Source organism: Leptinotarsa decemlineata, unplaced genomic scaffold, assembly GCF_025532065.1.
Source record: "Leptinotarsa decemlineata unplaced genomic scaffold, Ldec_3_MD MMD2_tig00026340_RagTag_RagTag, whole genome shotgun sequence".
Taxonomy (NCBI): domain Eukaryota; kingdom Metazoa; phylum Arthropoda; class Insecta; order Coleoptera; family Chrysomelidae; genus Leptinotarsa; species Leptinotarsa decemlineata.
The window spans coordinates 16,464,717-16,479,078 of NW_027412694.1; the positions used below are offsets into that span (position 1 = coordinate 16,464,717).

Below are 14,362 nucleotides of genomic sequence, written 5' to 3' on the forward strand. Positions count from 1 at the left end.
GTTCCCAAAAATACTATTCAGAGATATCTTGACTGAATATGTACATTTGAGGATATTTTGATAAATCAGTATATATGAAGTCCTTGTGTTCTGAGAATTTACTTCACCTCATTCTTGAAAATAGGACCTTTATCGCTTCTCAGAGGTCAGCGGTGGGTAAATGTTAGTCCACACATTTCATGTATCCCCTTTAAGGGGCTGTATCTTTACAAGGGACGCTCCAATGAAATTCCTTTATATCAAAGATCCTACCTTGTTGTCGATGAGGAATCACCTCCTCAAATGTTTTACACTTATTTAGTTACACCCTGTATGGATCCCTGAGGAACACCAACGTTGATGGTGAAACTATTTGAGAGATATTCATCGACGGCCATTCCAAATATAGGTGACATACGGTAGGAGGTCTCCTATTGATCTTTGTTTCCGAAGCCATATTGATGATCGCTCAAGATGTTAAAGCTTCCCAAATATTCAATGATGTGGTGGTTTGCGGCTTTTTCCTCGATTTTTGATATCACTGATAGCGAAGCAACTGGTTTATAGTTATTTGAAAGCTTTTTTTTGGAATAGGCTGAACGCGAGCAGTCTTCTAACAAGAAGGAAAACCCCCTTTCTTGTAAGACAGGTTAAAAAGTCTGCAAAATACTGGTGTTGAGCTGTTTCAAACGTAACCTGACTGGACGTTGTCAGAAAGTAGTTTCTGGCATTGTAGATTCTAGTGTGGGAATAGTGATTGTGAAGTTGAACAAAAATTGTCCAGCAAGTAGATTTGCTTATTCCATGGTAGTTATTGTAATTGAACCATCCGCTTGTGTTGGTGGTGGAATTGTAGATTTTGTAGAATTTTCTTCGACAGCTTCTGCTACCGACCAGAAGGAATCGTTGGAATTGTCAGGCAGTTTCTCCCTCATTCTTTGATTGTGAAGTTCTTTGCTTTCGTTTATTCTGAGTTTGCAGCTGTTGCGAGCATTATTAAACCTAGTTTGGTTCTCGATACTGGGATTTTTGCGACACTTTTGGTTTCCCGAAAGAATGTGCATAGAATGTCTATAAATGGATTATTCTCCCTTGAATATTCTAAGAATATTGTCGATCGAATATACCATATGGTATATTCTTAGAATATATCCCCACGGTATATTTTGGAATATTCTATACAATGGAATTTTGAATTATCTTATAATAACGTATTCAAATAATTTAATTTATTATTCAATTTATTGAACACACAGTTATTAAAAGAACAATTCGTATAATGATATTCCGTTGATCTTGCTGTATTTGCCTCGGTTACTGCATAGGTGTTTCCATGCATACTATTGATTATTTGGTTATGATGTTCCTGATCAATATTCAACCATTGTTGTCCTTTTCGATATGAAAATAATCAACTAAGCAAGCAGCACCTTCACCACCTCTCCAAGCCAATTCCACCGCTGCTATGTGATAAAATTTGCGTAGGAGTCCTATAGAGGTATTTTCATCCCAAAAGTTTATAATTTTACTCATTTCATTTGAAGTTAATGGTACTGAGCTTGTTTTGCGTTTAGTGGGATCTGTTTGTAAATTTCTTCGTGCTGCGTCGCGTGAATTCCGCGCTTGTTTGAATGCAACACTTTTAAAGGGGTCTAGCATGATATTATACTCCTTGTAATACTTTTCTTGTAATAATTTGCTTGTTATATTCCATACGGTTTTAACAGTAGCCTCTTTAAACTCTGTGCTATCCTTTTTTCTCATATTAATCGCCCAATCCTTGAGTATTAATGCAAGCTCTTCGAGAGTACGATTTCCATCCAATTCATATTTTCTGGCGTCACAAAACTCCATAAATATTTTCCAAGTGTATTTTTTACTATTGACAGTATTTTTTGGTGTATTTTCTTCAATGATTTTGTCAATTGCCGTATCATTTTGAACACCAAAGCGAGGAAGTGACATTTTCGAAATAAATTGAATTACTGAAATGTCAAACAACTTTATTGTGTTGGTTGCTTAGCAATGTCATGACATAAGTAATAACTACCCGTGAAAACTATCTATGGGTAGTTATCAGTGTAATGATGGTTTCATTGGTTATTTCGACACACATGACTAGAAATAGACAAATTTGATAGGATAATTTTTTTGGCAAAAAATTTTCAAAGTATAATTCTGTCACGTTCAGTGTACCATTTATAATTTGGGGTTGTCCAATTTGCAGTACAGCGAATAGTTTGATTTTGGATCTTCAAACAGGAGAGTTGCATATATTCAGTCTTCAAAAAAAGTAAGTAAAATGCAATAGTATCGATAGTAAAGTCATGGTGATTAACCTACTATACCTCATTTTAGGTTCGAGGAGAGTTGGTGTGTGGGATTTGTTGGTTTGACTAAGTACATGTTTGAACTAGAGTGATTTCAGTTGTGTATCTTCAATAGAGAAAAGTAAGTGAATGACACATTCTTTTGTATCATTTGTTTTCATAATTTTCATCACTCGTTTTCAAGATAGTATCAATTTGCCCAAAACGAAACAGAGTGGTACCTGGTACAGGCAGGTGCGCCAAGGAACTGAAAACATAATGAGTACTTTTCAACAAGACAATGCAAGTTGCTCTTCAAGTCATAAAATGTTGTAAATGTTCATGAGTAACCTATGCGAAAAATATCTATTTGATTTTTATTCCAGTTTTATTGTGCCACTTTCAAATAGTGATAATGAACGTTAATGTTCATTTTGTTTCAGGTATTACTGTTGAAACACTGGCTGATGCATTGTTGGACAAATATAAGGAAAACTATTCTGGTGAGTAAAGTTTGGATAACATTAAGTAAGTGAAATTCATTGAAGAACCCATCATACCACTCATTTTAAATACTTCATTTGTGGGTTTATTTTTCTAAGTGAGAAACCTAACCTAACCTATTTCTTGATGTAATTCATTTTTTCTTTGTCAATGAAATTAATGATATATTTATTATTTTTTAATTAGTGCTGATGAATTCACAGAGTTGTTATTTTAGTATATTTTTTAGTATACATTTGTTTGAGAGTAGAAACATCCTAATTTGAATACATTTCTAATATTTGTAATATGACAGTGTTCAGGAATATTTTATTCAGTGAATAAATATTTTGAATTAGATTTTCTATTTTTAATATTGGTTGAAACGTCAAATATTTCAGTGTATATTGTTTTTGAAATATATTTGTTTATGAATATTATGTGTTTTATTACTTGTGTGAATCTTGTATCAAAATGCAATATATACATGCCTAATAGCGGTTACTCGTCACATTCTTGGAATATTCAAAATATTCCTAGAATATTCATAAAATATATTTAAAGGATATTCTATGGTGTTACCTACAATAAACTAAGAATATCCTGAATATTTTATGAATATTTCTCGGGTTCTATTCCTGGGTTCTATTCCTAAGAATATTATAAGATATTCCAAGAATATTTCCAAGGAATATTCTTAAAATATATCAAAGGTTCGCCAGGAGCACTTCCAGGGAATATTCTCCAGAAGATATATATATCCATGGCATATTCATAGCATAATACAATATCCTTAGATGTATATTCATGAAATATACCTGGAATATCTATTGCTGTTTGGGTATATCCTCTTTTTTACTATTCCATGTAGAAAAAAACGGGAATGATATTTTAGTAGTTTTACTCCCCACATATATTGAATTGTATGTTGACATACAATTCAAATCTTTTCTATAGAATATCACTTTCTAGAAAATTCAATATTGAAACTTCATAATAGATGAAAAGATGTAATACATGGAAACTTCAAGGTCCTGAGGTACTCGCACATTCATCAAATATTGGTTTGATTGACTTTGAACATGTTGCATTTATCAATACATGAGTGATTGGCATGTACTTGTAGTCGTTTAATTTCACTTAATGGGGATAATGATACTGCATATTATCTAAATTCAAGTTGAAAATATATGTAGTCTCAACTCGTTCACTAATCTCTCTAGCAGAATGGTAGATATCGAAGACTGGCTGTCAGCAAATAATGAATCTGCTCTGAAAGTAGCACTGAAATCTGCAGAGAGAACGGAGAAACAACTAGAGGAACACGTGAAAATATTGACCGAGTGGATGACAACGCAACCGCATTTACCTGAGAAACCCAGTGAGTATGATTTTTAATTTTTTCGTGAGCTTAGACAGTGTAGATAAATACAAAGTACTGTTCTTCTACAGAAAACTTCCTTCGAAAATTTTAGAATATTCGATAAATAATATGGCTATCGAAAACGGTGACACGTTTAAAGAATGTTCGTCGTCCCATATGTTATTTTGATTTAACGGTATCCAGATGACCGGCGGCTGTTTCAAAAAGTTCATAATTTTTTGATATCACTTTTGAGTTATTTTAAGCAGTGAATCAACACTCGCTGCACATGATTCTTCCAAAATTTCTAAAGAAATTTGATTTTGTTTTTTAATTTCTTCAATTTCATCAATGGTCGTTGTTAAAGCGAACTCGCGAACACAAAAAACTGTTAACAGTATTGTTATGATATTGTTAAGCTGTTCTATGACATCACGATGTTGGAATTTTTCAGTAGAATCACGAGGTATGTGGTTTGTTGCTCGGTCAGATTCGTTTTCTATACATTTCGATGTTATTTAGTTTCCAATTATTATACCAGGCATTTTGATAAAAAAAAAACTATAACTCGAGAACGGTTTTAGTTAGGCACATAGTACTCCATATGAAATCATATTATTTTTTTCTGGCCCATTTAAAAGTGTAACAAAATATAGAGTGTTCCATTTAAAAAAAAGACAACTTCGATATGTCACACTTGTAAGGGGTGCCCAAACTGTATAGAAATGAAGTTTATTTATCGAAATTGAATTGAAAAAACCTCATTAAATAATAATATATTATTGGGAAACACTGGCAATTTTTTAGAATGAAGTTTTTTTTTCTGATCCGTAATTTGATGAAGACCAATAGTAATTTCATAAACTACATCTCACGATTCGATCTCCACAAACTTTATCTGAAAAATATATATCACAACATGATTTGCTAACACAGTAGCTTTATCAAGTGATTTGAACACTTTATGTTGTTTCTTACACTTATATTTATATACTACAGGTAACCATAATTAGGACTACCTCCAAAAAAATTACTTGGATCACTAACTAAGGTACCTCTTCAATTATGATCAGCTAAAACATATTACCTCACTTCTATATCAATAATAATTCTTTCTCGGTTTTTCTAAGAAAACAAGTTCAATAATGGTGATCTATTCAAATTCAAATCAGATCAAATCAATCAAATTTATTTCAATTTTTCACTACAAATATGTGAAATATATTATGTCAAAACTACTACAAATGGGTGAAATACACCCAGGCATCAGAATGCCCGTTTGTGCTGTTTCATTCCACTCATAGTTGGAATATCATTTAACAGTACATGCTTACATAATTCAGACAAAAATTATTTATTTTTCATTGTCAATTTACAACAAAAGAAACATAAAAGTGACAGTGAATTAAAATTTTATTGAAAAATCAATGGGGGTGAAGGTCGGGGGTGAAGTAAACTGTAAGTTACCTCCAGCACTAAATAATATATTTTCAGAATATGTCAAGTATTTTAGAATTTTCTGATATATACTTTTTGATAGCAGATTTCAATTTTTCAATTTTTGATACTGTTTTAAGCTCCATAGGAAGCTGGTTATATAATTTTGGCCCGACAAAAAAGACGAATCTTTGCGTATGGGATTTTCGGGGGTTCTAACATTTTGATTATCAGTAAATCTAGTTCATCAAAAGTTGTCGTTGTATATTTTTTTGAATTTGAAAACATCCAAATCAAACACTGGTAGCAGTAGTGTGCTCTAATATTAAGTAATTGACAATACTACCAACTGTCGAAAGCGCTCGCAGATAATTAATAGAAGATATAAAGCATCAAATCCATTTTGTAAAATTCAATATATATATATATATATATATATATATATATATATATATATATATATATATATATATATATATATATATATATATATATATATATATAAACCGTTTAAATACATTTTTTAACTAACTAATAATATACTTATTTAAATATTATGATGTTATTAAGGAAGGTTCTGTATAATCAACGTCAGATTTATAAAGAAAATGACTCAAATGATTGTGCTATATGATTCAGTTGGGAAATCATGGGTGAAAAACAAACAAAAGTATTCATTTCGCCGGCTACTTACTCATATAAAAATGTGTGATGAGCTACACAAATCCGTACGTCATTTTGGTTTTCCATCCTGGAAAAAGCTCGATTGAGCAATCTAAATTGCATCAACGCCCCCATGCACATGAGGGGGAACATCGTGTCAAATCCTAGAGCACCAGCATATATACCGGAGGACAAATGTTCAATTTCGAATAAAGAGATAGCGTAAAACCAAAATTCTCCTTCCGGCAGCCAACACGGTAAAGGTAGTTCGTGAAGTATAAACGGCTTCACTGTCACCGCCAAAAGTGTGCTGGAGATGAAAACAAGATATACTTTCATGAGTAAGTACATGTTTTTGGGGTATATTCTTCTTTCGTCTTCGAACTCCTTTCCGAATTTATCGTATTTCCAGAATTTCTCTCGAAGGACAACGCAAAATTACTATCCTTCGATTTGCAGAATCTATTTCGCAGTATACCTCCTGATGATACCATTACTTCAGTGATAGAATTAATAGATGGAAATAGAGTGAATCCAGTCATAAAACGAGAAATCATTGATCTTCAAAAGGTTTAATTATGGAAAATAAATTAAGACCCTTACTTGCGAAAATTTTCATGAATAATCTAGAGAAGTCGATTTCTAAACATCCTATGATTGAAAATTTCATGAATTGCCATGGATATGTGGATGATGTTTTGGTATGTTTTACAGGTACTAAGAGACAATTAGATACTTTTCATAGGGAAAATAACAAAATTCATGAAAACAATAAATTCACTATTGAAGTATGAGCAGACAAATCAATAAATTTCTTGTACTTGATAATTAGTGGAATGAACAACAAACATGATATTTCAATTTATCACAAACCATCCTATACAGATATTACTATATTATATGATTCTACCCATCTTCATCAACACAAAGTAGCAGCTTTTAATAGCATGATCCACAGATTAGTATCAATAGATAATTTCAATAAAGAACTCAACATCATCAAGCAAATTGCGGTTAACAATGGGTTTAAAGCCGAATCAATAAACAAAATACTTTCCGAGAAAGTCTACGCAAAAGTGATTCGAGACCTTTTTTCTATTGATAAGGTAGATAATCAAAATTATAGAGCTTCAACGTATTTTGGTCCACACTGTTTCAGGGATTAATATATTTCGAAATTCATTGGGTTCAGGCTCTCGGAGTCATCTTCAGAAATATGAAGTCTGGGGTTTTGGGTTGAGGAGCTACAACGACGTATAAACCATTCTCAAGAAGGATTCCACCAGATCAGCGGTGGGTGATATCTACAAGAGGAAGCTGTTGGAATTAAAGAGAAGGAGTTTCGCGCCTTCATTATTATTGTCAATACTGAAAAACTCAGTAACATTTTCCACAGGTGGTGAAATTAATGCCGATGAGATTCAAAGGTTCAATTTTTTTCAGGTGGGAATTTCTTAGTTAACATGTTGTTAATGAACAAGTTCAGCATTGAGAAGTGCAAACAGCGTATCGACATGTTTTACACAGTAAGGACTCTACTTCCTGAAATTTACGAGAAAATGGATTCCAGAATGATGGTTCGAACAGCAAATGAATTGTATGCATTTTTTTCAATTTAGTTATGACATTTTTCCATATTTCAACTGAATCGAATATTACCTGAATAATTCAATAATAAGAAAAAAAAATAGTTTTCAAATTATTTCATTGTTACATTCAACTGAACATCCTTCACCACTGTAAAAGGAACTCAAAACAAAGGAAAGATTTTCATTTTCATTTGGTTATTGGGTGAATGTATCAAATTCTTGAATCTAATTATTTTAAAGTAGTTAAAAGTGATGAATTTCAAACATTGCTTTTTCAAACGTCATATTTGTGATTGAACTCATGACACTCCGCAAATGTGGAATTGATCTTCATATTCAGAAAAATTCCTCACCACTTCATTGAATGTTCGAACTAATTCTACCGTAACAGGGATACAGCTTTTATAGGTTCTGGTAATAGAAAATATTCTGTCAGGATGCTGAATTTTATTCTTCTGTCGGTAACGACTCTCGAAACTGAAAACTAACTATTTCAAATATCACATTCATTTTAATGAAAAAAATCACACATCTAACACCAGGAAAAAAATTTGCATTGCAATATCCAACAAATTATATCTTATTCCAGAGGACTGTCAGCATTATTCGCCGGCACCGAAATTTCTCAGAATGAGGTTGACAATCGAACAAAAACAACACAAACCTTTAGTACATTTAAAATATTGGCGACCTGAAAAAACAGCAGTTGCTTATAAAAATAAGAGTACAGTCATAAACATTTCTTGCCTGTGGCCACTAGTCGCCCAGAGAGTTAGTAAACGTGCTATCAAATGTAGTTGAGGAATGAAGGCTCGGTTATCTGGACTGGCTGAATACTAATTTTTTGTCCGTTTCACAATATTAATTCATCAGTGCCGTGTGTTCGTGGGGTTAGGTAAGGTAGTGAGTGGTTTTACAAATCAATTTTTGAAAACTTTTTCTAGAGATCAATTACCCTAACACCAAACTGATATTTTTGCACTCGACGCGCGTGTCGCTAACAAGGTTAGCATCTTCAGGAGAAGCAAATTGATACTGAATCTAAAAACAAGGGTTAGCTGTTTATATACCTAGAGTTTTTTGGTCCGATGTGGACTTTGTTTGTTGAATGATGATTATCCTAATTGATTTTTCGGCAATTAACTAGTGGAATCATTACCTGCAAATTAATTTGAGCACTTTTTAATCTATTGTTGACAAATTAATTTGCAGGTAGTGGTTCCACTAGTCAATTACCGAAAAATCAATCAGAATAATCATCATTCAACAAACAAAGTCCACATCCAATAAAAAAACTTCTGGTATATAAATAGCTAACCCTTGTCTCTAGATTCAGTATCAATTTGCTTCTCCTGAAGATGCTAACAGTTTGGTGTTAGCATCTTCATTTTTGTGAAAATCTTAGTGTTTTTGGGTACTTTCATCAATATGGCTTTCTGGAGACCTTTTGAAACAAATGATAACATTACGTGTGAGAAATCTGTGTCAATCGACAGGTATCCGGAATTTGAAAATAAGGACTCACATGTTCAAGTTCAGCGAGTAATTTTAAATATTCATGAATGCTCGAAGAAGGAGAACTGTGAATAGAATATGCGAGTTAACGAAACTATCTCCTTCGACAGTTTTTCAAGTCATTAAAATAAGGGATGTCATGGACCATCCAATGAAACGAAAACAAAGGAATAAAAAATTCCCAAACGTTGATGGTGCTACAAAAGATGTGATTCGGCGAACAATTTATGGTATATCCAAAAAATGAAGTACCAGCCTTGGAAATGATTTGGTTTTGATTACTCGACTATCCCGATTACAATTACAAATCTTTAGACACTCTACGAGGTGGCTTATTGTCTCGAGGAATGGAATCGACACGCATTGTTCAACTACGACAAGAATATTTGAGGCGAATGAAAAGCTACCGAGAATCCAGCAGACATATAATCTACCTCGACGAAACTTGGTTTGACACCCATGATGTTATCAAATATGGCTGGATAGACGAAACCAAGTATTGTGCTTTGAACACACCTTCTTCAAGGGGAGAAGATTTGTCTGCTGATTACCACGAAGATATAACTGCGGCTCTATTCGAAATCTGGTTCAGTGAGCAGCTTCTCCCAAATATTCCTCCAAACTCAGTTATTGTTGTGGATAACGCTTCGTATCATTCTCGACTATTGACTACAATATTAAACAATAACACAAAAAAAGCAGATATTATTGATTTAATGCGAAATCATTACATGGAATTACCCGAAAAGATTCAAATGAAAAAGGTATTACTGGCGACCATAAAACAACGTAATGTCAAAAAAGAGTATATTATTGATTCGACTTGTGAAACACGTGGTCATATTCTCTTACGTTTGCCTCCATACTATTGTGTGTTCAATCCAATTGAAATGATTTGGGCCACAATGAAAGAAAGCTTGCGGAAATGTAATCAGTCACCGATTTTGAATGCTGTGGTGCTTGACAATATAAGGCGAGTGGTGAATGAAGTAGGTAATAGAGATGTGTGGAAGAACTGTGTCGCCCATGTTATAAAAGAAGAGAACAAATATTATGTGCAAAGTTCCATAAATCCGATCGTTATTCAACCCGATGATGATTCCGCCTCATCCGAATATAGTGAAGAAGAATTTTGATTTCTCTAGCAATTTTGTTTGCCTCTATTATTTTGTAAATATATGTTTGACGAGAATTCGGTGTCATTATTTGTAGTTTCATTGTATTTCAGAGTTTTCGACTCGTAAATCAACTACCTTAAATTTCGAAGTTCTTCATAATCACCCATGGTGGAAAAATTCAGTTCAGATAACTTTTTCATGGGGTGATCAATTGCTATGATTGTAAGAATAAGTAAGTAACTGAAAAACTACCACTGAAAAATAATATGCCGACGCCTATGTCGAGGCGGGAATTCCTTCTGTGTGCAGTTCCAATTGGTATTGGAAATATTATAAACATAATAATATTATCAATAATGATGATGTACCAATACCTAATAGTAAGCCATATAGCTTATTAAAATAATATTCTATTTATTGAATTTACCCCACTATCACAAAAGGACACATTGTAAAACTTAGTAGATGAGGCAATATTGTAAAATTGAGTTTTATATAGCTTATAATATTTCAATTATCAGATTTACTTAACCATAACATAAGGGCACATTGTAAAATTAATATAAGACTAGTAAATAAGACAAATTATGAAATTAATTCCATATAGCTTATAATATTTCAGTTATTAGATTTACCATACTATTACATAAGGACACATTGTAAAATTTATGTAAGACTAGTGGATAAGGCAAATTGTAAAATTAATTTGAGACATTCAAGAAACAGGTATCTGAAACAGGTATCTATGGTATAAATGGGGATAGCTTTGTAAGTATGATTAGTTTGATATTCCTCTTGAAGATGATCACTTGGTGATCGAAACACGTGTCGAGGTGTTGAAATAACGGTTTGGTGTCGGAAAAAAACTCCAAGTAATATACTAAATTTCGTCGCCAATTCTGATCGTAAATAATTATTTCCCAGATGGTAAACAAGTACCATCTGGTGGTGAATAGCACATGGTACTTTCATATGCCACAACATGCATCCCGATTGTACTAGGGTATTGATTACTGAATAACACTCTGTGCGGTTCATCAATTGATATCAGAAGGGTTGTATTTTTATACATGACTAGCATGTAAATTTTCGCGTTCTTGAGGAGTTCCGATTTTATCCAGTACAAAAGTTGCTTTTCCTTCTTCTTCTTTTCGAGGACAAAACACAAGCACTACAGAAAAATCCTTTGGGCGCTTTCAGAGCGGTGCCTGTGCGAAAGTAGCAATTTCAATCGCTGGAGATTAAATCCATTTGAAAAAATATTCTCAGCAAGTTTATTCCACATGAACGCACTTCTTTAGATGAAAGAGTTCACGAAGAGTGAAGTTCCAGGTGTACTAAAACGTTGAGCAGCCTCAGTCCGTCGCGTATTTCTGATACGTACTGCTCTTGGTGGAATAAAATGTGCCAAGTCACTTGAACACTTTCCGTGAAAGTATCTATAGAAGAAAGATAAATTTCGAACCTTTCTTCGATGTTCCAGGCTATCAAGTTTGCACGTGATGTTCGCGTCTCCAATCAGGCGAATGGCTCTTTTCTGGATGGAATCCAGCAACTTCAGGGTATGTTTGGGGGCAGAGGTCCAAACATAAGAACAATGCTCCAAAGATTTTCTGGTCTGAGCTTTACAAAGCATCAAAAGTTGCTTAGGTGGTGTGTACAGTTTTCTGGTTGGGAACAATGTATCGAACTTTTAAGAAGCAGCCTTTGCGACGTGATTGTGCCAAGACATATTGGTGTCCATTTTAACCCCACAACAAACTTATCGAAGCAGAAAGCGGAATAGTCTGACCTGATATTATTATATCTGTTTCATTGATATACAACTTCGCGACTTTGAGATTGGAAAATTTGAGCCATTCGATATTATGGATATTGAAATCACAGAATATGGAAAATTCAGCACTAGGATAATTTATTTGCAGAAAGTCAATGGTCTTTGCAATTGAAGGAAATAGTGCTCTATATTGTGTATCGCTAGGTGGTCGATAAACGCAGTATATGAATTTGGTTACAGGAGAGATAGCTTCTGATGGAAGGAGATATTCCAAAGTTACATCTGAATCCGGATTGAAAATCATAACCGAGATATAAAAAATTGACGGGGTTTGTTGAAGCACTGACATTGATTTCTGTGGGCGCAAGAATATGAGGAATATTTGATGGTACACTGAGGATATATTTAAGTTGAGTTCTCTGATGTTTTAGAAATCGATTTTAAAGTTGCTAGTGATCATCTTGAATATTACTGGAATTTTTTTCTAACACCAAATCGTTATTTTCAACACTTCGACTCGTGTTTCGATCCCCAAGTGATCATCTTCATAGAGGAAGATCAAAACTAGAAACAAACGCGAAGCTTACCCTATTTATGCTATATAGGTATGCCATACAGGTGAACTATCCAGGTGTACCTCCCATTCAGGTATACTAACCTGAAATAATTTTACAATTTTTCCTCATCTATTATTTCACAATATATGTTATAGCTCTATATAAAACAATTTTCAGCTATATAAAAATTAATTTCACATTATTGCCTATCTAAATTTATTTTTGCAATGGTTAGTGGTTAGGTTAAGAATGAATGAAATCTCGACTTTCAGAAAGGACAAAAACCAAAATAGATACATCTCTGTTCCATATCACCAATATACGAGGAACTTTGGAAATATTTTCAAGGAACTAGGTAAGAAGGTGGTTTTTGAAACAAGTCATACACTACAGAGCCTTTTGGGAAGTCCAAAAGACAAAGTCGAGAATTCGGAAAAGTTTGGAATTTACGAAATTGAATGTAAGGACTGCGATGCAAAATATTATGAACAGACAAAAATATCTATTGAAGTAAGATATAAGGAACACATAGCACACTTAAAATATGGAAGACCTGGAAAATCAGCAGTCGCCCATCATATTTTGGAACAAAACCATTCCATAGACTTCAGTTCATTAAGATTAGTTAGATAAGTTGACAACAACAGGCAACTAGATGCCTATGAGAGTGTAGAAATGAGTAAACACAATAATATTATGAATAACGATGACGGCCCTATACCAAAGAGCATACTATATAGCTGAAAATTGTTTTATATACAGCTATAACAGTTAAACATATACTGTAAAATAATAGATGAGGAGAAATTGTGGAATTGATTTAGGTTGGTATACCTGTATGGGTGGTACACCTGGATGGTTTACCTGTAGGGGATACCTATATAGCATAAATAGGGTTAGCTTCACGTAAGTTTCTAGTTTTAATCTTCTTCTTTGAAGATGATCACTTGGTGATCGAAACACGTGTCGAGGTGTTGAAAATAACGATTCGGTGTTGGGAAAAAACTCCAGTAATATTAATTACTACATCAAAGGTTCCAAACAGTGCATCATAGGTGATCCTCTTAGCAACTGCAGTTGCCATGTTATTTCTTTGTGGACTGATATCAGGAAGACTCTGCTGACTGTCAGAAATAATGTTTTTTGAATAACTTCTGAAAGTTACTTTTTCGCCTAAACTACAAAGTTTTGTATAGAGTTTATTTTGGAATCAATTACTTCCTTACTTTCTTTGAAAGATGACCACATTCTTCTTTGTATCGAGATAATTGAAAAACATTCTGAATGGAGCATGGAGTGAGGAAGAAAGCAAACATCCAAGTTACAAAAAAATCTCTCATCAATGCAGACTGCTGTTTTTCCTACATTCTATTGCATGAAATAAAAAACGCAAGATTTCCTGGTTACGAGTGTGAACTTGTAATAACTTTGCATTGTAACGGTTTGTCTTGTTGTGGATTTGTTCGTCAACTGAACCTCAAATTGTTTTTCTAGGACATTCAAAATTGTAACAGAAATTAACTTGTCCTATTCATCATTATGAATAGTTAGTAGGATCAATACATATTTTAT

At 33.4% G+C, this 14,362-nt stretch overlaps 1 protein-coding gene across 1 annotated transcript in view; it reads left to right on the forward strand.

The window, feature by feature from the left end:
- Positions 1 to 3,923: 3,923 nt before the first annotated feature.
- LOC111501838 (retinol-binding protein pinta) overlaps positions 3,924 to 14,362 on the forward strand; it is a 34,060-nt gene continuing 23,621 nt past the window's right edge. The window contains exons 1-2 of the mRNA XM_023155751.2: positions 3,924 to 4,152; positions 7,678 to 7,831. Of these exons, the coding sequence (XP_023011519.2) occupies positions 3,999 to 4,152; positions 7,678 to 7,831 (308 nt within the window). The 5' untranslated portion in view covers positions 3,924 to 3,998. The remainder of the gene's footprint in view (positions 4,153 to 7,677; positions 7,832 to 14,362) is intronic.